The sequence below is a fragment of the Lissotriton vulgaris genome, chromosome 10, assembly GCF_964263255.1.
Source record: "Lissotriton vulgaris chromosome 10, aLisVul1.2, whole genome shotgun sequence".
Classification (NCBI taxonomy): Eukaryota; Metazoa; Chordata; class Amphibia; order Caudata; family Salamandridae; genus Lissotriton; species Lissotriton vulgaris.
The window spans coordinates 979769602-979797167 of NC_141698.1; the positions used below are offsets into that span (position 1 = coordinate 979769602).

Here is a 27566-nt window from a genome sequence, read left to right on the forward strand (position 1 = left end):
TCTGGGGAACAGGGTTCGAGTCTCAGCAATGACGCAGAACATCTTGTGATTCTGGGTAAATCACTTAATCTCCCGGTGCTTAAAAAAAATGAATGTGTCCTCATGTAACGCAACTGGTGCTATGTAAAGCGCTCCAATACTCGATACCGGGTCAATTTCGCACTATATAAAACTCCGTTAATAAAAAAAAAAAATCAATCTAGAAAGACCACAAGTCTAGCTCTGGCAGTAATTTTACAAAATGTTTAGTAAAAAATATAGAGTTCCTCTGGAAGATGGGCTAAGACAGAGAACCCTGCAGAAACATTTTCAATATACCTGGCTCTAAAGTGGCTAGTAGGAAATCTTGCTGTAAACAAAGATCTTTAATAACTACTAAAGATCTGAATAAGAGAAGGATGGCTAAACCTTTCCTAGATAATGAGTTACTTAGGCACTACACTGGATAACAATTGGACATGTTTCTACTTAAGCCTGGTTAAAACACTTTGATGATGTATTTGGCTCAAAATTGCCCTTTAGCATTCGCAGGTTGCACTGATAAAAACTACAGTCAAAAATATATCCTAGGATGAGGCCTCCTCTGAAGAGAGTGATCACTAATAACTCTGGAAATTTACTTAAGTTTCTGAAATACAGAAAGGAGAACTTGGTATTGAAATGCTTCCACTCTCTTTGGTGACGGATTGCCATTGCAGTGTAGTAAAGTAATAGCCAAGTATTTATTTTTGCCTATATCCCAGCCGACACAGATCTATCACTTACAGTATGCTCATTAGGTATGGCTGGAAAGGACATCCCTTTAACAACAGCCTTTTGTCTAGATACGAGTAAATCCCACGGCCTTGGCTCCATTTGCAATTCACATTGGATGTGGTCAATGGAGGCAAACTCTCATATTTCAATATTTGCAAAACTCCTTTGCTGAAGAAAGTTTTATATTTTATATTGACCGCATAAGCTACATTTTCTCGCTCATACGGCCGTAGCAATCTTTTCACCGTTGGGCAGTAATGGGGAACCTTGAAGATTTACACTACCAGCACAAAGGTTGCTAGCATAATAATCCATTGTGCATATGTGATATTCATTGATAACTCCTGGCAAACATAACAATCTGCAAATGTCTGCTCTTTCAGATCAAATGGGTACTCTAATGTGTTTTCCTCTAAACCTTATGTTTAGTATTTTTGCATATATCAAATTTAGGAAACATTTAACCATTTGCTATCAACTTCCTATTACCTTCACTACGAAGTCAAGAATTGCAATTTTATGCATAAGTATTGTTACAATAGAAAATGTGCATAAAAATTAATTACCAACAATGATAACTTGCCTTAGATATTAACATATGTTGGAAAGTGGGTTAATGGTAGGGGCAAATGTAGGTCTGACTTTAGCATCAAGGCCACTAACACATGGTCGGACTCAGCAAAGGTCTTAGAAAATGATTCCTATGCTCAACCCTTGGTAGCTTCGTGCGAGCAGGCAGGCTTAACTTCAAAGACAGGTATGTAAAGCATTTAAAAACACAAATTCAGTAAATAATTAAGCCACAACATATAATAAAAATCCAATACCAATTTATAAAAATAGGAAATATTTGTATCTTTAAAATGACACCAACACGACAAAAATCCAATGTAGGGAACCAGATATATGATTTTTGAAAGATTTAGCACAATATACCACTTACAATACCTGCTCGCAATGGACCAGACCAAAGTCAAAGTTTCAGGCCGACCGCGATTGAGCCCTGAGTGGCTAAAGCTCGCGGCAGGTCCCGGTCTCAGTTTCTACCTTCACACTTAGAAACTTTTCTGGTGCTTTTCTCCCCGAGGTCTCTTGATGCTCCAAGCCAGTCTGGATTTGGTGAAGGGTTCGCTGGATTGCCTTTCGACGAGCTCCCGGTCAACTTCCTTGGAGCGGACTTAGACCCCCTTTTTTTTTTGGCACTTCAGCGGGGCAACCCAGGAATCCTGGCCAGCCCGTGGTGGAAGGCAGGCGGCTTGGTGTTCGCGGTTGCTCCCAGTCACCTTTTCTATGAGTGGACTTAGAAACTTTTCTGGAACTTTTTCTCACGGGGTCTTTCAATACTCTTCATGTAGCCGGATCCGGTGAGGGTTCACCGGCCTTGTATTTCTTCTACTCCCACCCAATCTCTGGAAGTAAGACCTACAGAGCATTTAGCAGGATGAACCGGGATAGCTTGGCCGGCCCGCGTTGAAGGCAGGCGGCTGGCTGGCCAGGTTGGGTCAGTCCCTCTAAGGAGCTTTTTTTCAAAGTTGCTCAAAAGTTCTCCAAAATGCTTGAACTTCTTTCTGAAGTTCCTCAAGAGATTCCAAAGTGTCTCAAACTCACTCCAAGGGTCTGGAAGCTCCGAGATGGTCCTTGAAAGTTGAGGACTTCAGTTCCCACAATCCTCTGGGACAAAACCCTTACAAATCCACTGGTGTTCTCCAGGTTGAGATCCTTGGTGGGGATATTCCAGGTGAGTTCTTTTAACCTGTAGCTTTCAAAGAGTCCACTCTTTAGTTCTTTTTTAGCAAGATAATCCACAGGGCTGTAGTTTCAGATGGTGCAGTCTTCAGAGGTCAGGCCTTAGAAATCTTTGCATAGCAAAACCTCTCAACAGGGCACTTCTTGCTTCATTAAGTATCAAGCAGCAGATCTGAGAGGCTCTGCCCCTCTCAGATACTTATTCCCAGTTCTCCTGGTCAAGCAGGAGGTCACTGCTGACCAATGGGATCAGGCCAACTCTCCAAAAACATGACCACATCCTGCAGAGTGTGGCATTATTTCGTCCCAGTGTGCACCAGATCTTCCAAATTCATAATGGCTGATTTTCCAGCAGAGAGTCAAGAGCTGGCTAAACACACCCCCTAGAATGGCTATTTCCACAGACTCTCCCACTACACTCTGCACATACCTTCCCTAATCCTAGGTCTGGTTGGGGTCAATCAATCAATCAATCAATCACTGCATTTCTAAAGCGCGCTACATACCTGTGAGGGTCTCAAGGCACTAAGGGGGGGTTGGGGAGGGGGAGGGGGTTTTGGGCTGCCACTGATCGAAGAGCCAGGTCTTGAGAAGTCTTCTGAAGGCCAGCAGGTCCTAAGTCTGTAGTAAGCTGGTAGGGAGAGTGTTCCAGGTTTTGGCGGCGAGGTAGGAGAAGGATCTGCCGCCGGCAGTGGTTTTCCGGATACGTGAGGCGAGGGCGAGGCTGGCAGAGAGGAGGCTGCGGGTGGGGGTGTGGAAGCTGAGTCGGTCGTTGAGGTATGTAGGCCCGGTATTGTGTAGCGCTTTGTGTGCGTGGATGAGGAGTTTGAAGGGGATCCTCTTGTTGACGGGGAGCCAGTGAAGGCTTCTCAGATGGGGTGTGATGTATCTGCGCCGGGGGATGAAGAGGATCAGTCGTGCCGAGGCGTTCTGGATTCGTTGTAGTCGTCTCAGGAGCTTGGTTGTTGTTCCTGAGTACAGGGTGTCCCATAGTCGAGTCTGCTGGTGACAAGGGCCTGGGTGACGTTTTTTCTCGTGTCGGGGGGGGATCCATTTGCCGATCCTGCGGAGCATTCGGAGGGTGTTGAAGCAGGACGCATGCTTGGTCATGGAGAGGGCGGAGTCGAGGATGACCCCCAGGTTGTGTGCGTGGTCAGTGGGTTCCAGGGCAGTGCCTAGCTATGTGGGCCACAAGGAGTCGTCCCAGGCTGATGGGGTGGGTCCGAAGATGAGGATCTCCGTTTTGTCTGAATTCAGCTACATCCTGCCGTCCTTCATCCAGTCGGCGACGGCCTTCATTCCTCTGTGGAGATTAGCTTGGCGGTGTGGGAGATGATCAGCTGGGTGTCGTCGGCATAGGAGATGATGTTGAGGCTATGTTTTCGTGCAACGTGGGCGAGCGGTGCCATGTAGATATTGAACAGCATTGGGCTGAGGGAGGATCCCTGAGGGACGCCGCAGATGATCTTGGTGGTTTTCGACCGGAAGGGTGGGAGGCGGAGGGTCTGGGTTCTGCCGGAGAGGAAGGATGTGGTCCTGGCCAGGGCATTCTCTTGGATTCCGGGGTCATGGAGGCGTGCTGATAAGGTGCGGTGGCAGACCGTGTCTAAGGCTGCTGATAGGTCCACGAGGATGAGGGCAGTTGTTTCTCCCTTGTCCATCAGGATCCTGATGTTGTCGGTGGCGGCGATGAGGGCGGTCTCGGTGCTGCGAGAACCGGATTGGGAAGGGTCCAGGATGTTGTTGTCTTCGCGGTAGCGGGTAAGCTGTTTGTTGACAATCTTCTCTGTCACTTTTGCCGGGTACAGAAGCAGGGAGATGGGCCGGAAGTTCTTGAGGTCCTTGGGGTCCGCCTTGGGTTTCTTCAGTAGGGTGTTGATCTCGGCGTGCTTCCAGGTTTCCGGGAAGGTTGCTGTTTCGAAGGAGATGTTGACTGTTTTCCGGAGGTGGGGCGCAATGGTAGTGCTGGCTTTGTTGAAAACGTGGTGAGGGTAGGGGTCGGAAGAGGATCCGGAGTGGATGGAGTTCATGGTTTTGATGGTGTCTTCGTTGCTGACGGTGGACCAGGCGGTTGGTGCGGGTGGAGGTCGCGAGCTGGTGGACTCGGTGGTGGGTTAGGGGGTGTCGGAGTTGAAGCCGTCGTGGATGTCGGTGATTTTGCGATGAAAGAAGGTGGCCAGGGAGTCGCATAGGTCCTGTGATGGTGGAATGTCGTTTGTGTAGGAGCTGGGGTTGGAGAGGGTCAAAAGTGTGGAGTGGAAACTGACACTGTGGCAATCCCTCTGCCTGTGAAGGCCATGGTTTAAGACTCCTCCCCCTGATCGGCATTCCTGTATAGCAGCACACTGCCCTCCCAGCAGAGCTGGTTTACACCAGGGACTCTTTATCACCTCTTAAAGGCAGCCTTGCAAATCCACTTAACTCTGACCAATCAGGGCTGACCACCGGAAGGCTGAATTTGGACTTTCAACTAAGAAAGAAAGTCTTGCATTGGTATTTCTAGCCTGTTCCGATCAAGAGTTATTAGTTACTAACCTCTTGTCATGTTAACCTATGTGGCCTGGGATTTGCAATGGGGAAACTTTCCAGCACTAGGGCTTACAAAAAAAATATGTTATAAGTACTTCACTGATTTCAACAGGACCCACACCCCATGTGCAATTAGGGGAGACTTTAGGGTTTCTGAATCTGTAGAAATATTGCAGATCCTCCTTCCACAGTGCTCCTAGCATCAAAGTCGAATTTGAGCAGCACTTTACCACAATGTGGGGAGTGAAATGTGAAATTTCACTTAACCGAGGGCATATAAAACTCCTTTTATGAGGGTGTACCTTATAAATATCTGACCCCGACCCCTGGGACACCTTGGGGAGACCCTGGGGGTTCCTAATATGCCAAAACATTGTAGGTTATCCATTTTTAAGTGCCCCAAACCCCAAAGTCGAGTGTGGGCACAATTTGCTTTTTTAAAGCAGTTCCGGCACCCAGGGCTGCTTTTAAACTAACCTCAGATTTCAGCAGTGCACACATGAAAGTGCAAAAGGAGCTGCTGGCCTCTAAACTGCCCTGCCATAGGGGTCTAGGGACTTCTAGGTAGTTTTAATACCCTTGCCCTATTATATACTAGGGGCTTACAGGGTAGGTCATGCCAATCACAGGGGTACCACAAATACCATTGTGTACCCTAGTACACAATGGTATTTGTGTTTTAACTGTATTCTAATGAGTCTCTTCCAGCATAACTCTGGCCCTGGGCCTGGTTAGGCAGAGCCCAGGGTCAGTTAGAGTCAGTTAGCAGTACCATTCAGCAACATGTTGGGGGGTGCCCAGGGCACAGGATGACTTTGCAACAACAACAAAAACTGAATATAAAATGGATATAGACTAAACGTGCAAAATTAACCAGGCATTAATTTTTCACTTCTAGGCATCAGACTCTTTTCTTTTTAGAAGCCTTTAGAAATTGTTGAACCATGCATACAAGTATTTGATAGCTTGACCTTAATGTGACTCACTTAGATTTTGTTATAACTGCAAAATGTGCAGAGTTCATAAAATGTATTTCTTTTTCAAGCTAAGTATTCTTGATGAACCAAGCTTGAACTTCCTATCTATCTCGTGTGCATATAATATTAAATAGAGAATCACAATTTTAACAATAATGTATACTTATAAGAAATACAACAAGCCTTTGCAATGCAATAGGTCTCGCATTATTAATGTTCGAGCTATTGAGTAGAAAATAATATCTGGAAGGATTGCTTTAGTTCAGGTAGAAGTCGTCTAAAATTAGGATTAAGACATTCTGCATTAAAACAACCTGGAGCACGGCACGAAAGGTAGAGCTTGACTGATGTTAAATAGGAGCTAGAGGGATTTATGTTGTGGTCTCTCATGAAGCTGGGTTGTGTGTCGTCGTAGATCCAACAAATCAGCCAACCTTTTATATGGGAAGGTGGGAAGCATATTACAACGTGTGGCTTCAGAGCTGGGATAAACAAACCTTTTGTAAGGAGTCTATGTGGCTGCAAAGGAGGACAAGAGATTTCAACTCTGTGGGCCTTTGCATAGAGTGTATTGTGCAGTCTGTAATGCAGGATTGTTTGTAAATATGTTTAGGCGGGAATCTATTGTTTGGAGCAAAAAATTTAGAACAAGGTTGTTACCATCCCTGTGTAGTAGGTGGACACTTAGGGGGACAAGAGACAAAGCGGAGACAAGAGGGAAATCTTAAAGGTAACAATTCAACAATATTCCCTATTGTTTCTTTACCAAGTCACCTTTAATTCTTTTAATGAATTTGAGACAGCGACAGTCTTTCCATCGATGTCACAGTGGTGGCCAGAAAAGCACACTGTTCTCAAGGTGAAAAATACGTGACCATCTCCTTCATTGTGACGTTTAAATCTAGATGTTTAATGTAATTGATAATGTGGATTTCAGAAATATTTTATTGTTTTTGGCCACAGTGATGAAGAAAATAAATCTGCTCTAAAACGCTATAGATCACCATTAACCCCTTCCATGCTCATGACGGAACGGTTCCGTCATGAGCGTAAGGTGGCCTGTGCTTATGACGGAACCGTTCCGTCATGGTTCCATAGGCCCAATGGAACGTTCAGCACCGGGGCAAAATTCGCGCAGCACAGAAGGGGTTAAGAACCATACACAAGAAGAGATGCTTCAGTGAGAAGCACGGAAAGGGTTACTAGATCCTCACCCTGGAGTGTATGTTAAATGCCTTCTTTGTTGGTTTGTAATTGTGGTAATGGTATTTGGTGAAACCTGCGTTTAATACTTCTCAAAAAAGATCTTAGGACGAGCTGAAAAGTATTGGCCAGACGAATCAATCATTAAACCACACAGATTTCGATTTTTTTTAAACTCAGTGTCGGAGTTGGTATTAAAGATGTAGATCTGGAATTTGCAATACATACCTGTGTAAAGTAAGAAACCATTAAATGAGAGTGAATGCAAACTATCAACTAGACCGCCAATAAGAGTGCAGGGCAGTAGGAAAGAGATGGTCTCCAAAGAGTCAAAAATGCCATGTCAAAACACTAGAAGTTCAGGAATCCCAAAACGCACTCCGTTGGTATAGATCTTCCTTATCTACATTCACTGGTGCTGTGGATTACATCCCTAGGCATAATGAACCACTCAAATACGGAGGGCAGGTGAGAACATGGAAAATGCCATGATGCAAGAGACGAAAACCTATGCTATTTTAGCCCATATGGACATAAGCAACAATTCTTTTCAATCACTCTACTGGACATGTGACATAAGGAAATCCAGCAATGTGGGTGAAGGGCACTACGGAGGGCCTTGTAACTAAAAAAAGGCAAACTTGTGAAACTAGGCTCGAAGACTTAGATACTTCCTGATATTTGCAAAAAACCTTCACTGAGCTGTACAAGAAATTACAAAGACATTCATAAGAAAGTGAACCATTTTAGGAGTATAACGCAGATCTTTTTCCCTCGCTCATTCAGCTGAAATGCAGTCAGCTTTGCAAAGCATCATCCTAAAATCATACCGAATGTCTAACTTGAGTCAACCAAAACAAGCAAAAAAACACTGTAAGACTACGAAAAACAGAAGCTCATTCAGCTTTTGACCACGATTTAAAAAATACAAATCTAATCCGGCATCATTAAAAGAAAATGCAAACATTATCAAGCATATTGGTTATGAAGCATGCGTCGCTGATGGTGTGGGTCGCTTATATGAGCCAGTTAATTTTGTAGCCTGTACGCGTGCATTATCGGTAGTCGCAATAATGTTAGCACAACAGCGAGTAAGTTGTCCTTCTAAAGTCTTTAATTTAGCGCTCGGAAGTGATGTGATGGCGCTACGTGAAACAATGAATAAAGTTGTAGGAGCATACACAGCACATACTGTTGGAGACTTGGAGCCTATCCGTTTCCACAATCTTTCTCGTTCCACAAATTTTTTATTTGGAAAAAAAACGCTCGAGCAGGAATGAAATCCAGACGTGCAACGCACAAGAAAATTCAGCGCTTTCTCTGAAGACTGCTTAAAACAAACAGACAGGATAAAACGGTAATTTTCTTTGTGGAAGTCTCGAAAATTGCATGACTGTCAGAATGTTTTGCTTGGTTAAACCTTGTGATCCTGAATAAAGCTCCCTTGCCCCTCCCGCTAAAGTGGCTAGAAAAAGCGTAAACAGTACACCAGTGTACGCTGTGGATGTGCATGTTTGTTTGCTGGGAGCAGAGGGGGAGGGGGTGAGGGGTTGCAGGCTGGGAGCGCAATGGAGAGAACTAGTGCTTTAAATAGGCCGGCACTTTTTATTTTGAGAAGGAGGGACTGCACTTCTCAAGAATTACATAATACATTTGATTGGAGAGTACCTGCACTTCTCAGAAACAAGCAGTTACCGGCTACCTGCACTGCTATTATTCCATTTCAAGCACTTGAGAAAACTGTGCAACTTTTTAATAAGCCACTGTGGAATCCGCGCTGCGGTGGAAAGGATTCCGAGCCGATGCCATTTCAGAGCCACTCAGACGCACCACGCATCAAAGGCGCACGCCAGAAACCACCGGGGCTGATTGCGTGATCACAGGAAGGTGACAAGGTGAATGGCGACACCGGCACTGCTCGTCAGATGGGTAGGGACGGACCACAATACGTTGTTGGAAAATGTGGATGGAAGTACACAAGTGGTGCGCGCGCCACAGCCACACACATGGTTTCACTTATCGCTCCTGTGTGTGGGCAGGACAATTGGAACCACGTGAAGGCCTATTGGTGTCTATTACGCGCACCAAGCGCGTAATAGACACCAATAGGCCGTGGGCGGAGCAATGCGCCCGCCTCTGGCCAATTGCATGCAGTCTTTTACAAAAAGACGCACGCAAAGGCCAATAGCTGCCCACAAAAAGAAAAGCACGAGCCTGTGCGATTCCTAGGACAGCTTCCAAATCCCATTTTTCAATCACTAAATGCCTCGCGCTGCGCGAGCACTGCTGCATAGTGCAACACGCAGGGCACGAGCCCTAAAAAGTCATTACTTAGCTGGAGATATGCAAGCAAAGGTTTCTGTTTTTAGTTGATTTTTACTCAGTGAAACAATGAATAAATGATAGACTAGACACTGAAATAGAATTCCCTGGGAACCAAGGTTAGCCGTTTCCAGTTACAAAAATGTTAGTAATGTCTGTTAATATATTTGATAGTGGGCTGTATGTCCATGTATTTGCTGTGTGAAAGGAAGAACAAAGCTTCTCAACATCGTATCATGTCTTCTGATTGGACTAGAGTGGCCAGATCAGCAATACTGTTATTAGCATGTTCTCTAGTCTTTTATATTAGTGTGTGTTTCTAGATAGAGAGCACATATCATTCCTCATCCTTTTCTTTTTCCCAGAGAGCTGGCTCATCTTCCTCTATTTTTTCTTGGCACCCAGAGCTATTTGCTGTAAGCTACTGCTTATGGCTATTGCTGTTGCCTGGCACTTTGTAAGTGAAAATTCTTTATCCTTCCTATCCAGATGGGTGTAGATACTGCTGAATCGGTTTCCCTATTTTCCAGATTGAGACATATTTTTGTATAGTTTGCTACAGCAGCTTTATGCTGATAATTTTGGAGAATTGAGACTCGGCTGAGTTTTATTAACTACTTTTCATAGGGAGTTTAACTGCTTGATTTGATCATGATTTTGAAGCTCCTTTGATTTTGCTCCTTTCCTGACCTCCTTATGGATTCGATTCGCTTTTTTAATTTCACTTACATAGAATAGGGACTCATTTCTTTCATGGAACATGCTTGCTAATGTGTATAATTGATGAACCTAACCATATTTTTTCTTGATAATTTCTGTAAACAGATTTTTCTCACTTACTAATTGAATAAAAAGAAATACAAATAATTAACTAATCTCTTATAGAGAATAATGTTTTAAAATCTACTTAAAACTCTCATCATTGACTGAATTTAATTATGATGATGACCGGCTTGATGTAAATGTTTTTGTACTTGTATAGCGCACAGCTTCCCGCAGTGGGTTTCCCGGCGCTTGTACGAATACCGCAAGGGAACCCTTCCTGGCTTTCCCTGTGAAGTGTCCACTCCTGGGCACCCCCGTGGTGCAGACCAGGCATCCCTCGCGTTGTGGGGGCCGTTGTGGAGACTAAGCAAGCTATTGCCCAGAGTTACAGCGTGGGACCCATGTTCAGAATAGGCACTGAGGTGAGAATATCCGGTCAGGGGAACTAATGAGCCCGAGACCCGCCGGGGCAGGAATCGAACCCTGGTCCCTGGCCAGAGCTCTGCATCGAGGTCTGCCTGCTCTAACCATTGAGCCACACTTCTCCACTGATTTGATATAGCTTCTATTAAAAAATGGTGGGAAAGATCTGCTGCTTAAAAGAAGAAGATTCAGCTGAAGTTGGAGCCCATTCCTGTAAGTTACAGATTTAACTGGTACTGGAGAGTCATTCTTGGACTCTTTCTTCTCTTTAATAAACATTGAATTTGTCTAGTGTGAAATCAATTACTTGTATATAACGTATTTATTTAGATAGGAGTATTGTAATAACAAAACACACCTCATAATCCAAGCCTTAGTGTTAGGTAAAAGGGAAAACAGTATGAATGAGAACAACTGAGTCAGAGGTAATTGGAGTCCAGAAAGATGCCTAGTATTGACCTGAATGTGCCAATCTTCAATCATTAATATGCTGAAGTTGGTCATTTATTTGAATGTTAGTCTAAAATGTTTGGTTTTCAAGATTTTCACGCGCAGCGGGTGCGCCGATTGTGCGCAGAAGGCGCGCCAAAGGCAAGCCCGTCTGCGCCCGTCCGTGCCTGGACCGCGCCCAGCGCCAGGACCCCTGGCCCCCGAAGATGCCAGCCCACACGATGGACTTAAGATGCCGCAACCCTCAACGCACTCAAACCCGACAGGAACCCCGCCTGCTACTGAGCCACCCGAAACGCACCCACAGACCCTTCACCTTCCTCCGGACCTGCACCGCACCCGCCAAGCCAGACACCAGCAAAACCATCTCAAGTGCACCCTGCTCATCACCCGCTCCGTCCACAGGCACACCGTCGAACTCTGGAACCTGCTGGACACAACATCACCAGACGTCCCCTTCCTCACAGAAACATGGATGAACGCCTCCTCAGCCTCCAACATCGCCATAGCCATCCCGGAAGGCTACAAGATCACCCAGAGGGATCTCGTCAACCAGACCGGAGGAGGCATCTCCATCGTCCACAGGAACACCATCCGCATCACGACCAACTCTGACGACACCTTCACCGCCGCCGAACACCTGCACTTCCAGATACACACCGACCCCAAGACCACCCTCAGAGGCACCCTCATCTACAGACCCCCGGGACCACGTACACAATTCAGCGACGACATCGCAGACTTCATCAGCCCGCACGCCCTCCCCTCTGCTGACTACATCCTCCTAGGGGACCTCAACTTACACCAGGAGAACAACAACGACAGCAACACCACCACCCTCCTGGACAACCTCACCAACCTCGGACTCAAGCAACTGGTGAACACCCCCACCCACTACGCCGGCCACACGCTTGACCCCGTCTTCTCCTCAAGCAAGCACATCTCCTTCAGCCACTTCCTTGGACTACACTGGACTGATCACAGCTGCGTCCACTTCAGCTTCAGAAGAACCACGGCCCACCACCACCCGCAACAGGCTCCCCGAAGGAGCTGGAGCAAAATCTCAACGCCGACCAGCTCACCAGGTCCCTCAGCCAGAACCCTCCCACCAGCACAACGGACCCCAACGAAGCAGCCCGCATCTTCACACAGTGGCTCACCAACTGCGCAGATGACCTCGCACCACTGAAGAACCCCCCCAGCAGACCCGGCAGCAAGAAAGCCTCTTGGTTCACCGACGAACTCAAAAACTCCAAGAAGAACTGCTGCACCCTCGTGAAAGCCTGGCGCAACGATCAGACCACAGAAAACATGACTGCCCTCAAGAACGCCACCCGCAAACACCACCAGCTGATCCGCACCACCAAAAGAACAACACTCAAAGAACGACTGGACAACAACACCCACAACAGCAAGGAACTCTTCAGCATCGTCAAAGAGTTCTCCAACCCCAGCGCCGGAAACAACGACATCACCCCCTCGCAAGACCTCTGCGACTCACTCGCCTCCTTCTTCCACCGCAAGATCACCGACATACACAACAGCTTCGGCGCCCCTACCACGCACCCAACTACCGAACCAGCGCCCCCCACCACCACCCTCTGCGCCTGGACCCCGATCAGCACCGAAGACACCACCCGCACGATGAACACCAACCACTCGGGATCCCCAACCGACCCCTGCCCCCACCACGTCTTCAACAAGGCCGACTCCATCATCGCACCCCAACTCCGGACATCATCAGCATCTCCTTCAACACTGCCACCTTCCCGGAGAGCTGGAAGCATGCCGAGCTCAGCGCCGCTCTGAAGAAACCAACAGCGGACCCCACCGACCTCAAAAAATTCCGCCCCATCTCGCTCTTCCCTTTTCCTGCCAAAGTCATTGAGAAGACCGTCAACAGACAGCTCACTGCCTTCCTCGAGACGAACAGATCCCTCGACCCCTCGCAGTCCGGTTTTCGAGCCAACCACAGCACCGAGACCGCCCTGATCGCAGCCACCGATGACATCAGTTCCCTGCTCGACAACGGGGAAAAAGCGGCCCTCATCCTCCTGGACCTCGCTGCAGCATTCGACACTGTCTGCCACCGCACCCTAGTACAGCGCCTCAGCAACATCGGAATCCAAGAGAAGGCACTGGAGTGGATCATCTCGTTCCTCACCAGAAGAACCCAGAGAGTCCGCCTCCCCCGTTCAGATCAGAGGCCACCGAAGTCATCTGCGGCGTACCACAAGGATCATGCGTCAGCCCAACCCTCTTCAACGTCTACATGAGCCCTCTCGCAGCCATCGCACGCCAACACAAATTCAACATCATCTCCTACGCCGACGACACCCAGCTGATCCTCTCCCTCACCAACGACCCCGCCACTGCCAGAGCCAGCCTTCACGATGGGATGAAAGACGTCGCCGAGTGGATGAAGAACAGCCGCCTGAAACTGAACTCAGACAAGACAGAAGTCCTCATCCTGGGATCATCGCCCTCCGCCTGGGACAACTCCTGGTGGTCCCCTGCCCTGGGCACCACTCCCAAGCCAACGGACCACCCACATAACCTGGGCTTCATCCTGGACTCCTCCCTCTCGATGACCAGACAAGTCAACGCCGTTTCATCATCGTGCTTCAACACCCTGCGCATTCTCCACAAGATCTTCCGATGGATCCCCACCGAAACCAGGAATCCGGTCACCCAGGCACTCGTCACCAGCCGACTGGACTACGGGAACACCCTCTACGCAGGAACCACAGCCACACTACAGAAAAGACTCCAGCGCATACAGAACGCCTCCGCACGACTCATCCTGGACATCCCCCGACACAACCACATCTCTGTCCACCTGAGAGACCTGCACTGGCTCCCCGTCAGCAAGAGGATCACTTTCAGACTCCTCACCAACGCACACAAGGCTCTCCACGACCTGGGCCCCAAGTACCTCAACAACCGCCTGACTTTCTACACGCCCACCCGCCATCTATGATCGACCAACCTCGCCCTCGCCGCCGTACCACGCATCCGCAGAGCCACCGCTGGAGGAAGATCCTTCTCCTACCTGTCGGCCAAGACATGGAACTACCTCCCCATCCACCTACGGATGACCCAGGACATTCTCTCCTTCAGGAAGCAACTCAAGACCTGGCTTTTCGAGCAGTGACAGACCCCTCCCCCCCCCCATCGCCTTGAGACCCCTCCGGGTGAGCAGCGCGCTATACAAATTATGGGATTGCTTGATTGACCGGCTTGATTTGATATAGCTTCTATTAAAAAATGGTGGGAAAGATCTGCTGCTTAAAAGAAGATTCAGCGTGAAGTTGGAGCCCATTCCTGTAAGTTACAGATTGAACTGGTACTGGAGAGTCATTTTTAGACTCTTTCTTCTCTTTAATAAACATTGAATTTGTCTAGTCTGAAATCAATTACTCTTATATAACGTATCCATTTAGATAGGAGTTTTGTAATAACAACACACACCTCATAATCCAAGCCTTAGTGTTAGGTAAAAGGGAAAACAGTATGAATGAGAACAAATGAGTCAGAGGAAATTAGAGTCCAGAAAGATGCCTAGTATTGACCTGAATGTGCCAATCTTCAATCATTAATTTGCTGAAGTTGGTCATTTATTTGAATGTTAGTCTAAAATGTTTGGTTTTCAAGATTTTCCTCAATCGAAAGGCAGATAGATTTTTTTTATGAGCCACATAGTAACATACTAGTGCACAGTTGTCATCATTACTGTAATGTCCCTTTGCTTTGAAAAAACATCTAACAGGAAGGGCCTCCATTTTGAAACTGAGGGTACATGGAGAAGGAAAAGCTGGTGGCATACGCTTCCTAACAGCTCTTTACCTGTTCCTAGGAGCAGATCTAGTGTAGTACTGCTTCTTAGGTAAATAAGGTAGATGTGTGGTCTCTGGATCTAGTACCACATCAAGAGCACACCCTTATTCGAAAATAACCATTACAGTACAGCTCATGCTGCCATTCCTCCTCTTTAATGCAAACATCACCCACCACCTTCCTAGATACTCTGGGAATTGTCTTTACACAAAAAGAAACAAAAATCTGAACATACTTCTTTGACAATTCTCATTTTGTGCAATTAAAGGGCACAGAAGCCTAGTTGGAAATCGGTCACTTTGGCAACGACTCTTCTTACTCAACATACCTCTAGCTCTTCCTATTTCGCAACATTTTAAAAGAAAGCGTTCTTTTGTTATTGGAAAAAGCAAGAGGGAAATACGTATCCTTAAGTACATCATTTTGTAAAGATTCCATTTAAACACAGCAAAGAGTTAGGTTTATACAAATAATGACATCATAAATACTAGAACAGACAGTTTAGCACAAACATTTAGGAAAACGATTGAAGAAAAAAACGTAATGGCTTAATTAACATATTGTATGATCAGATGCATGCAAATTAGAATTAGTCACTTACAACATGTAGCTCAATTCATCGGCAAGTGATGTTGGCACCGTGTAGTCAATCTGCAAATAAAGGGAGGTTATCATTTCAATACAATGGACTCACAAAGCACAAAACCTATCTAGAACCTTGCATGAGAATACTTTAGAAACTGTATCTAAAAAGACCATTTAGTTCCTTATGCATTATTTCTCTAGATTCTGTATATTCTGTAGACGGAACTAACCATTCAAATTCAAAGTTTAGACTGAAGTGCAATACACTAAATACAATGGTAACAAAATATATATATTATATATAAAGGAACTTTAGGACAATTAATATTTGGTAATTCTTATGGAAATACCAAAAGTATTTTGCTATTACGTAGCATGCCATTGTCAACTCTTAAAATAACAAAACTGCAATGAGGTGTTTGTTCGTATTTTATTCAAATTAGTACACTCTTTTCATTCTTGTGTTTTACAATGCTAACAGTAAGCAACTAAAAAACCCAACATCTAATCTTGTAAAGTCTCAACTTTGTAAAGCACCTTACCTGTTTCTTATCTAGTGGTCCTATACTTGTAACATTGTTTAAGCGTGATTTTCCAATTACAGTTTTGGAAAACTGAACTTGCCCAATGATGTTTGACACGTCCACTGAGTAATAATTGTTGTTTGTTATGTTTAATGTATTCTGTAAAGAAAAAAAAAAAAGAATAAAATAATGGACACACAATTCAAGGGCAACAAACATATTGAGCAAAACCACAAAATGCATGCATGAGAAATTAAATAAATAAGTTACATTTTGAGCATTCAACAGCATACATTTATCATTAATCGATGGAAGTATTCCCAAACACCAAGGGAATCACTAAAGGAAAACACACACTTGCTAGATTTATAATAATGAACTGTGTTAGATTTAATAAAGGAGTGTCTACAAAAGTTGGCACACAATATCTGCAAGATTGGTTCAGGAAGGCACTGGATAAACTATTTCCTTGCTGAGCCATCAGGACACAGAGAAGCCAAAATGAACATGCATTGGCAAAGACAACCGGTGTGACATTCATATGGCGTACAGTTTGGGCATGTACATGCTGTACAAAAGTCAGACCTAGTGGCTCTGCAAATGCTTGTATAGGTAGCAGTACCGGGGAGCAAGCACAGACAAAAGCATGTGAAAAAAGGATTCTACAGAACATATTGTAAAACTTTTTTCTGTAGCATCCATTTTTGTGTGAATTGTCAGGGCTCTTCTCCCAAAGCTACTGGGCTGCTTGCTAACTTAATTTAGATATGGAATAGTCCCTCCCTCGTTTCATTGGAGGAGGAAGGATAAACCCGAACAGCCTTTAGAAAAATAGTCAGACTAAAATACTCCTGTGGGCTTATCAAAGATGTTATTGACAATTTCTTATGCCAGAGTCTAAAAGTTCTGAAGTAAAGCCAAATGATGAAGGAGACCGACCCACAGTTCCATTTGGCAAAAGAGCCCACACAAATCAAACCTAATTAAGATACTCGCAGTACTAACATCTAACAATCCTACTTCTCTACCCTCTTACCTTTATTTTTGCCTATGCGTGGCGAGTCTTACTTATTAAAGCAAACGTTCAGCGTGTCGACCACAGTAATGAATGGGAAGTGAAGCACATGTATATAGGACTGTGAATCCAGGCCCAGCCTCTGGGTAACCTTCTTCTTTCTGGTCTGTAGTTGCTTGGCTACTCAATTAATTTTCTTCCCATAGATTAACATAAAACTCAAAAGCAGACCATAGTAAAGTGCTGGGTTTTCTTCAAGTTATTTGTCAAAATTATGTATATTTGTAAAGTTTATTATTTATGGTCAGAAAATGTGATACGCTTTAGTGGAGAAAACACCTGACTTCTATTGTGTTTGCCTGATAGGCCAATGTGTTTTCGACCTACTATTGCCTACCAAAACTGGTCTACCACGTTTGGAGATGACCAGCACCTTTTGATTTCACTAAAAATATGTAAATAATATTTATAGTGGTTTTAGCCAAACCTTTTTATCTATTGGTTTGTTGCAGTGTCTGCCAAACCTTAATATGGTGCTCCTCACAGACACCTGTACTATTAAGTGCCAAGGTTTTAATGTTTTGTTAATGTTAACTAAACATGTTGTAACTTAATTTTTTACATTTTTTTAAAAAAAACTTTGAGGCTACCACTGAGCCACATCCTGTGGATGACCTGCGAGCGGATGCATTCTGTGTGGTTGGGCCTCCAACCCATTCAAAGATGGTCCCTCGTGCATGCACAAACAGGTGGCTGACTTTGGACGAGAGAGGGCCAGCCATGCATGTGTAGCACACACACAGTTGCAAAAGACAATGGTCCCTATATGTGGACAGGATAGCAAAAAATAATAATCATACACCTAATAAGTAGTATGTTTCTTTGTCCAGCCGGACAAGAATTTTATTTTAAATGATCAAGTTCATAGAGGGAGTTTTAAGACCAAGATAACAAGTGGGCACAGCCGTGACCCACAACATGTAAGACAAAACAACAAAGAAATGGCCAAAAAGGCAAAGCGAAAATCTGTCTGTATACTATTGTTCAGTGCTACAGACTCAATCTCTTAAACATAACCATACCATTGCATCAAACAATATAGCATTCATCATATTGCATATGGGGTTTTTTGTCGACGACGTTTCGATGCCTTTTTAAATTATGACATCATCATCAGGACAAGAATTATCAGCATTATTATTTTGTTCAACAATTATTAACACAATGCTTATTATCACATTACTTTACATGAAGGAAATGGGAGGCAAGGGGGAAGGAAAAACAGAAATTGTATATAAGTATCAGCATGTAAGGAACAATTTTAAAAACATGAGTGACATGAGAATTGCGGCGGGTGAAAAACCATGCATATAGCCGACAATGCATGGTTGCCACCTCCCGGGTCTGCTGGGCCAGGACCCTCGCTCGTGGTGGCCTACTGCTGACCGACAATGCACCCTCCGTTGCCGTCCGCTCTGCTCTTGCCTCTTCTCCCGGAGAGACCCGGCTCTCTGAGGAACCCGCCCATGCTTGGAACCGAGCGAGTGGAGGCGGATCGGATGAATTGTGAGCCGTCCTTGAAGACCGTAATGGCTGCCATCGGGGTACTTCAACTGCATCTGGAGACCATTGTCCATAAAATGATCGCTGGTGACATCGAAACTGGGCGACCGAGTCTGGGCTCCGTTCTATTGCATGACTTTCAACGAACTGATTCTCCCACGATGCCCGTAGTAAAGGAGGATGGAGACCCCGTGCGCGATAAAGTTTTGACGCCATGGACCTGTTTGCAGAATACTTGCGGAATTGTTTCACGGGGGTATCACTGCATTCACCATCGCAGCCGATTATTGTGAAGCTACCTGTTTTTTCACTCCTTGAAACTACGACTAGCAAAAACCGAAAGTCACTACCGTCGCTTCCCGCCCTTGTGGTTCTTTTACATCTACGGAGGAAAGGATATCTGGACTACATGTCGGTGAGGGAGATCTTACCGGTGGCGGATGCTTGCAGAGACTCAATGTGTTCGACTGGTCTCATATTAATCTTAATTGAACTTCCTACGAACTTTGACTCTCCTGGGGTGCTGATGGTGTTACCAGATAGAGTCTGCATGAAAGATCGGAGGGGTAAAGGATGAGACTGTCGGTCTGGGTCTGATTTCGGGGCTATTCGAGGACAAGGGATTCGCTAACGTAATGCTTGTGGGAGGTTGGGCGGTGTTCAACGTCTCCCCTATCTGGCTCTGTCTATAATATTTTTGAGTATTCTGTGGTTTTAGGACAGGGGTTGTTCGTATCAGGCGGGGGGACAGGTGACCGGGAGTTTGTATGACATTCTCTTCCTCCATTCGTCTTTTACTTTTTGTAGTTTAGTTAGTCGGGGTGACAGGCACGCTGCTAGTTGGGGTTAGGCGAAAGCCACATGCAGGGGTGCAGGGTGGGGGGGTGGGTCTATAGTTAGTTTAGTTTTTATGGTCTTTTTATCTCACGCTTTCCTTTCGCTCTCCTTTCATAATGTTGGGGTATTATCCTGATTTCGTATGTATTCCAGTATCTGATAACCATACTTCTTTTTCTATCCTGGCGCCAATGGGTGGGCGGGGTCTGTGTGCGGGCGACTGCGTTGGGTTATAGATTGCTTTGTCGTACATCCTGTTTTGTGCTTGCTAGCGCAGGCGTCTCGGTCGTTCCCTTTAAATTGATCTGTGATTATTCTATTTTTGTACCTGCTCACTTTATCATAGTGTTCGAATGTATGGCACCAGATATGTCTTTCTTTTTCCTTGCTTTTTAGATTGGGGGGGGGTTACAGATAAAATGAAACCTTCGTCTTATTCTGTAATGTGTTGTGAGTTCAATACAATGTTTATCCTGATTCGCTGCCGGACCGCAGGGTTGTTGGCTGAATAACTGTGTCATTTGATAATATAGTGGGTCTTCTTCTGGTGTTGCGGCCGGCCCCTGCGGTTGTTGGCCCGTGCTTGTAATTTTATTGAACTGTACAATAAAGGTTTAAAAAAATAAAAATATAATAATAATGTCATTTTTCTAAAGTTTTGTTTCAGGCGGTTCTTTTATTTCATAAACCATTATCACAAGCATGTTAAAAGGAAGAAGTATGGTGACAGCCAACACGTTTAACTTGGCATAGTGGCCACAGACAAATTGGTGCAATATGCAACAGGATACAAACACAATTATATACATGCAGTACATATGATTGTTTTTAATCTAGACATTAAGAGGACATGTATAAAATCAAAGGCGTTCTGAATAAGGATCTGGACTTAAAAATTTATACCAACTTGCTATTGTGCAAATTGTTCTTGGTTTGATATACCGAAACCGGTCCCAGGATGCTTGTTTCCGGTCTAGGGATGCAAAACCAAAGGGGATGATGGACGGAGAGTTGGACAATGCAAGTACTCACCCCCAGTCAACTGATCTGGGTTTAATCCATCATCATTATTTAGCTCACTCCGCCACCCCAGTTCAGACATGGCCATATGCAAATCAGTCTGATCCTGTGCCTCAAGGGAACAGTCCAGCCCGAACTGCCAAGCCATGTATTCCCTGGACCGGAAACAAGCATCCTGGGGCCAGTTTCTGGCTAATGAGCCGTCATCAGCCAGGCTAGCTTGAATCCAGTGATAAGACTTGGCTTAACAGTTCAGGCTGGACTGTTCCCATGAGGCACAGGGTCAAGACTGATTTGCATATCACTTGGTCTGAACTGAGGAGGCGAAGTGAGCTAAAGAATGATGATGAATTCAACCCAGATCTGTGACTGGGGGTGAGTGTTTGAAAAGTTTCAGCACTCCGTCCATCATCTCTTTGTGTTTGGTTTCATTAAGGCAAAACACATAATGTTTCCAAATATCATAAGTCGAACTAAGTTACTCGGTGCCTCCCCAAACATACGTGCATGTTGGTAGGCAATGCATTATGACAGCCACATAATGCATGGATGTTTTAAAAGTGTATATTTTCTATTGAGGCTTGTGCTGCAACCTCCAGCACAAACCTCAATAGAAAAAATGCACTTTCTGACCGCCGTGAAGGCGGTTGCACCATACTAATGGAAGCTGGACCACCGACTCCTTGTTGGGAGGTCTCCTTTCTGCATTGATGTCGGACGATGTTGATTGGACGCTCGTATGAATGACATCGTATTGGGCCCTTAAGTGTCTACAGTTTCTGCTTAATGCCGGTTTTAAATAGGGCTGCATATTTGTTGTGTCATAGGAATGGGTGATTAGATGGCCATAGGACGCTTTGTGAATCTTCACCAAGTCAGCATTTCTTGACAGGGACTGTGCCAGTTTTTTTAAGGATCAATTGGACGGCTTGATGTAAAACAAACATCGCAGTTACTGTATCCAAGTTGACATTTAGATTGTTGGATGTGTTTGTTAAGTATGTTGCCTGTGGTGTCTTGCAAGTTAGCAATGACGGAACCCTTTTGGCTCCTGGTGGACTCCATAGAGCAGTAATGTAAGTTTTATAGCGGAATGCAATGAAAGCTGATTTAGAGTGTTGAGCTCACAGTTGCACGCAGGCGAATAAAGACGTGTAATACTAAGCTCCATGTGTGCCGTAGGCATCAGCTGGTACCCAGGCTGGAGAGAATGCTAAATTTGGTGATGAGACAGCGGATAAGAAAACTGACAAGTGACAGTGCTCTCCCAGAGTTTTTGTCATGGCCCAAGCAAACTGGGTGTGCATGCCACATGTGCCGCCATTGAAGTTCAGAATCAACACTTAATATGTGGAGACAAAGCACAGTCGCAGCCGCTGTGAAGCAGTTGAAGATAACAAACGTATTGCAGAGAATCTACACATCGGTGGATGAGAAACTGCTGGTCAGGCCATGGATTAAGGTATTGTGCTGCCATTCAAGATAAAGTCATATGTTAGATGGAGTGTTGATGCTGAAGGCGGATACAACCAGGTTTTCAAAGCGCAGTCAGTGATAATGGAAAACTGCAAAATAATGCTGCAAACGAAAGTGATGCAAAGAGATACACTAGGTGTCAAAGTTGCAAACTGACATTTAGAAAATAAATAATTGACTTACCAAGCCCTTTAAAGGGAGAGACATTGTACTGCTGCACTTGGTTAAGTGGCTCTGGGAGACGTACACAAGGTTGTGCTTACCGAGAAGTCCATACCTGAAGTGGATAATCACCAAAACTGCTGCGTGGGGCTCAGAACAACTTCACAGGTCTTCGAAGAATAAAGAGCAGAGAGCTCTCAGAAAAGTTAACTTTTTCAGCTGGCAGTGAAGAAAGTCACGTTTCCGGCTATCATTAAAGATAATCCAGAGGCCAGCACATTGCAAAGTCTCACAGATGAGTTGCATACACCAAGTTACAGCGATGCACAAGAAGTATCATTAAGTTCCAAACTGGTCTACAACGCTGCTGAGCTCATGAAATCTCCACCAATGTTCAATACCTCCAAAAAACAAATTTATTTTGATAGATGGATTGATTGGATAGGGAGGATTGAAGAGTTCATTGATGCTCTTGAAGAGATGATCAAATGCCCCAAAAATCTTGCTGATGATGTTTTAAAAGAAGTCATAAGGAAGATGGCACAAACTGATGAAGCAATCACATATCGTCAAATTGAAGAAACTTTGAATCTCAAATTTAATCCAATGCGGAATATGAAAGATACATTTTAAGTCAAGAATGACAAAGTTGGAGAAACCATTGATGAATTTCTGGAGAGACTCGTATACTCAAACACTGTAAGTTCAATTAATTTAATGATGCTATACATCTTTGAGTTTTTGTTAGATTAATTCAGACGACAAATGCTGAGAGACACCTTTAGTCTGGAGCGAGTGTTAATGGCTGCCAGAGTTGAAAAGCATACTGACAGGGGAGTTGATGACATGGAGGCTAGAGGTTTCCAAAATGAATCTGTCATGAGTGTGTAAAGTAAGCCAAAGCAAAAGACTGAAGGACACAAAGTGATGTCTACATGTAAAAATAAGTTTTGTTTTAGATGTGGATTTTTGTTTCCACACAGAGGCAAATGTCCCACCATTGGACAGATATATAAAGGCTGTGGAAAGGAGAACCATTTTGTGACGATCGTAAAGCAAAGGAAAAAACAAGCATTTGCAATGCAATAGGTCTCACATTATTAAAGTTTGAGCTATTGGCATTGCTAATAATCATGCAACACCAATAGCTCAAACTTTAATAATGCGAGACCTATTGTGTAGAAAATGCTTTTTTTTTGTGCAAGGTTTGCAAAAATAAATAAATGCATAAGTTCAGGCCCAGATTTTGTACAGGGGTTGTGTCAGTATTTTGACACAACCTCAATGAAAATAGTTTGTTTAAATATTGTAATGGGCTCAAATCTACTCATGATTGACCTGCTAAACATATGTGAGGTCTTAAGATCTGGTGTCACTTCCTCTGATGTTACATCATGTGATGCCACTTCTTGTGATGTCACACGTAGTGATGTCACTTCCTGTGATGTTAAGCGCGGTGATGTCACGTGTGGTGAAGTCACACCTATTTTGCCTAACTAGCTTCTTTTTTTTTTTTAAAGACGTGAGCCCTTTTGCCAATACTTATTTAACTGACAAAAGGCAGAAAAGGAGATAAAAGAGGAGGAAGAGACAGAGGAAAACATTGACAGAGGGATGAAGAGGGATAACAAAGAACCTACAAGAATCAGAGAAAGAACAGGAAGTGTAGGGTGATGGAAGAAAGAGGCAAGAGGTGGAATCAAGACTAACCATCTTGGTTTTCAGTAACCCTGGAAATGGGCAGCACTGGTGGAGAGATCAAATTAAGCACTCTGTGTATTCAGATTCAACTTAAACCACACACACACCTTCCTTTTAATAGATTCGTGAATTTCCCTGATGAAATAAATGAACCTGCGTTTATATCCTCGTCACAATGGATACGTTCACCACATCAGGGTAGGCTGTGACCAACTTTTAGGTGCCGCTGTGAGATCACCACGTCACTGCCAGAGGCCGCTGCACACTGATCTGCTGGTCGGTATTTTCAGGTGCTCAGTGGTTGGCTATTGTGCAAGACATATTTTGCAAACCTCATCCCTGTTCAAAGGGTTTCTTATTTGCTTTAGTTTGATCAGTTCAGTTGCTACTCTCAAACAAAAATACAAGCGTAGCAGCCTGGCGGAAGGCTTAAGGTTTGTTGTGCCTACTTTTGTCTTAAAAAATAAATACAAATTTAACAAGAAAAACAGCTGAGACCTTTCAGCCCAGATCACAAATATTGGATCACGCCAGACCCTGCCCAGCAACGTAGTGTTGCTGGGCTGAGAATCCTAGCTTGAATAAAGAAAATCACAATATATAAAACAAGCATGTGCAGGAGTGTATGTGCTCAAAGAGAAGTGTATGGTACAAAGGACTTATTCTAGGAGAGAGTAGGGGAAGGCCAGAGTGGAGGGCAGTTGACACGTGCGGTCTTAAGTCGCAGTCGGTGACAGTCGCTGTGTTGGGAGCATTATCAGATTAGTAAGGTCTGGCAGGCAGGTTCAAATGCAGGGGTGTATGGGTGTGACAGAGGCCGTAGTCTGGGATAAGAAATGCGCATTAAGGTATTAGTCGCCTAAGGATATGAAGGGGGATACGCCTTTTGAGCAAAGCCCAAATTGGTAAGCTGGAGTGGGCCCCGGACAGACAGACAAGGGGACAGTATGGGCCTCCAGTACGGCGGTCGCACCAGTTATCGGTCCCCTGGCAGATGCCAGTCGAGCAATCACCAACAACAGGCCAGCGGGATCGAGGCAGTACTAGTTCCTGGGCAAGCATATACGTACAATCAAAGGGGATGTGAGGGAAAGAGGCTCAGCCATCATGGAAGCCCCGTGGCCCGCTCCTCGGCCACCAATCTATTAAGGCCGAGGAGGCCTCGCAGCACAGTGACGCCCTGAGAGCCGTTCGTAAGAACCGCATCACTCACCTCTTACCCGGTGTCTGAGCAAGTCTGTGTAGAGGGTCGCATCACCACTCCTAGCATCGCTGAGCTGAGCAGTCCGTCTGTACAACCATTAGTTAGCTGCAATATCCGGCCCACCGTTCCTCGTCGCCTGTCCCAGGCACTTTCAGGCCAAGGTACAACACCAGATGTTAAAGGCAGGCGGGAGCCAAGCTAAGCTTGTTAGCCTAGGACCTAAGGTTCGCCCACGGTCCCTGTTGCCGCAGAACTGCACATCCTGGCGGGGAGGAGACCTGGGAGGGCGAGGCCTGGCCGCGCATGCGCGGTGAAAGTTAAATTTTGCGTGCGCTGTGGCTCGCGCGTGCAAATTGTGTATGCAGCGCCTGTCCCCTTACGGGGCTCCCGTGATGAAGAGGGAGCACTGGCACCAAAGAGGAAGCAGATAGTAGTGCGGGGCTCCTATGCCTAAGGAGATAGCCCTGCATCGTGCTGCAAGAAATTTTGAGGAGCTGGAGTGCTCCAGTAACGCGCCGCAGCCAGCCGCCACACTGGGTGAGTTTTTACGTTTCCTCTTGGGGGCAGGGGGGGCTTGGTCGGGCTGGGGAGCCGGTCTTAGTGGCACGAGGAAAATGGGATTGTGCTGGTGTGAAAGGAGCACTTCGGTGCGCGGTGATGGGCCGTGGTGCCGACGGCAGAGGGGGGAGGGAAAGTGAAAGTAACTGCAGGAGGCTTGCAAGGGAGACAGGAGATAGGCATAGTTTACATGGTGAACGTGCGCTTTCACCGATCCAGTCCGACCTGCAGACTGCGCGTGCCCATATCCTGTGGCACTTAAAAGCCCTTGAAAGCATAGTCGACAACTATAGGTCTCGTTAGCGACAGCGCTTCGCGCTGTATCGCCAGGTGCGAGACCTAACAAGTGCGTCACGGAGCGAAGGCAAAACGTTTGACGCACACCCACAAGTTAAAATCAGTTACGACAATTCAACACTGAACGGAGTCGATTGCCATCTACATCATTACCAAACAGTTCTTCGGTTTCAGAATCAAGTGAAAGTGAAGAAGATGGCTGTACCATGTCGGTATTTACCCATGAAAAGTGTGCACATGTGGAACTCACTGCCTGGGAACGAAAATGCCATCCAAACAAAAGTCAACAAGCCAAAGAACCAAAGCCATTCAAACATTGTCTGAGGATCACCCTGAAAGAAAAATGGTTGTTTGATACCTTCCATCAATATAGGTGCTTCCATAAACATTATGCCTGAGGAGAAATATAATGTATTATCTCTATTACCGCAACTTATGCCATTGTAAACTTGCCCCAAAAAAAAAGAGCGGGCAGGCAATGTCCAAGCAAATCGGCAACCGTGCATTTTATCTAATCCACCTCTTCCCCTAGAACCCACAACTGCTTGCTTTAACCGGTTATACACCCAGCCCTGAGTGCTCAGGCCACCAACGGCTTTTATCCCTCAGCTAGGTGCAAAAGAGGAGGCCGGCATGCAGATTAAAGAACTTTGGTTATTTCTGCCCTATGGGAATGAAAGACTTCCCAATCTAAAAGGAAAAGTACAACTATGGATGGAACCACAGCTATCTGGTCCCTCCTCTGTAGGTCAAATTGGGAGGACACAAGCACCCCTACTACCAGGGGACAATATCCAAATCTGATTTCCCATCTATTCTGCCTCATAACTAACCATATTGCGAGGCCCTACTGGTTGCTTTACACTGCCCCAGAGTTAAAAAAAACTGCAACATCCTTCCTTTTTTACCATAACCAGGTATGAGAATTCCCCCAGGGTTCAGCATGGATCTGTGTTGGACTTTGTCCTTCTTGCAGGTTCACCGCTGAACTTTTTGCTTTTAATGGTGAGTTGGTGTTAGTGATTTTTGGCTTCTGTGCACTTTACCACTGTGTCCCAGGGTAAAGTGTGTGCATGTAGTGAGGTTGGCCTGCCCTCCCATAGGAATGCATGGGGAATGTATGTGACCCTAGTAGATCCTGATGCGTGGGGAGTGCAGGTGCGAGTTTGGTATGTGCGGACTCGTGTGATTAAATGCTGCGTGATGATGTCTGCGGCATTATTATGTCTAGTGTGGAAGTGCCGCTTCTAGAAGTTGGCCTGTGTGTAAATTATGTGAATTGGCTGTCTGGCTTGTGATTGGCTGGAGCTGGCTGGTGTGCCAGGCTCCAGGAGTCAGGATGGGTCTGCCCCGGTGGTGAATGGGAGATCTGCATGTTGATGGCCGGGGAGGAGTGCACCTGGGACCAGAATAGGACTGGGCTTTCCCCACACAATGCTGGATCCGCCCCCTGTGGTGCGTCTAATGTCCCTAGCCTGGCCAGTGAATGGGAAGATGGGTTGAGCACATCAGAGTGCTCCAAAACCAGCTGTGACTGGTTTTCCCCCCACCCTGCAACGAAGGACAAAGGATTTATGTGTAAAAAAAAGGAGCTGTGACCCCTTGCAAAATGTTTT

The 27566-nt window shown here is 45.4% G+C and overlaps 1 protein-coding gene across 2 annotated transcripts in view; it reads right to left on the bottom strand.

Annotated features, from left to right (window-relative positions):
* The window catches only part of TMEM106B (transmembrane protein 106B), a 111832-nt gene that overhangs the window by 19728 nt on the left and 64538 nt on the right, over positions 1–27566 (bottom strand). For both annotated transcript variants that reach the window (XM_086941981.1, XM_086941982.1), the window contains exons 5-6: positions 16136–16276; positions 15610–15659 (exon numbers count right to left, since the gene is read on the bottom strand). In XM_086941981.1, the coding sequence (XP_086798107.1) occupies positions 15610–15659; positions 16136–16276 (191 nt within the window). The remainder of the gene's footprint in view (positions 1–15609; positions 15660–16135; positions 16277–27566) is intronic.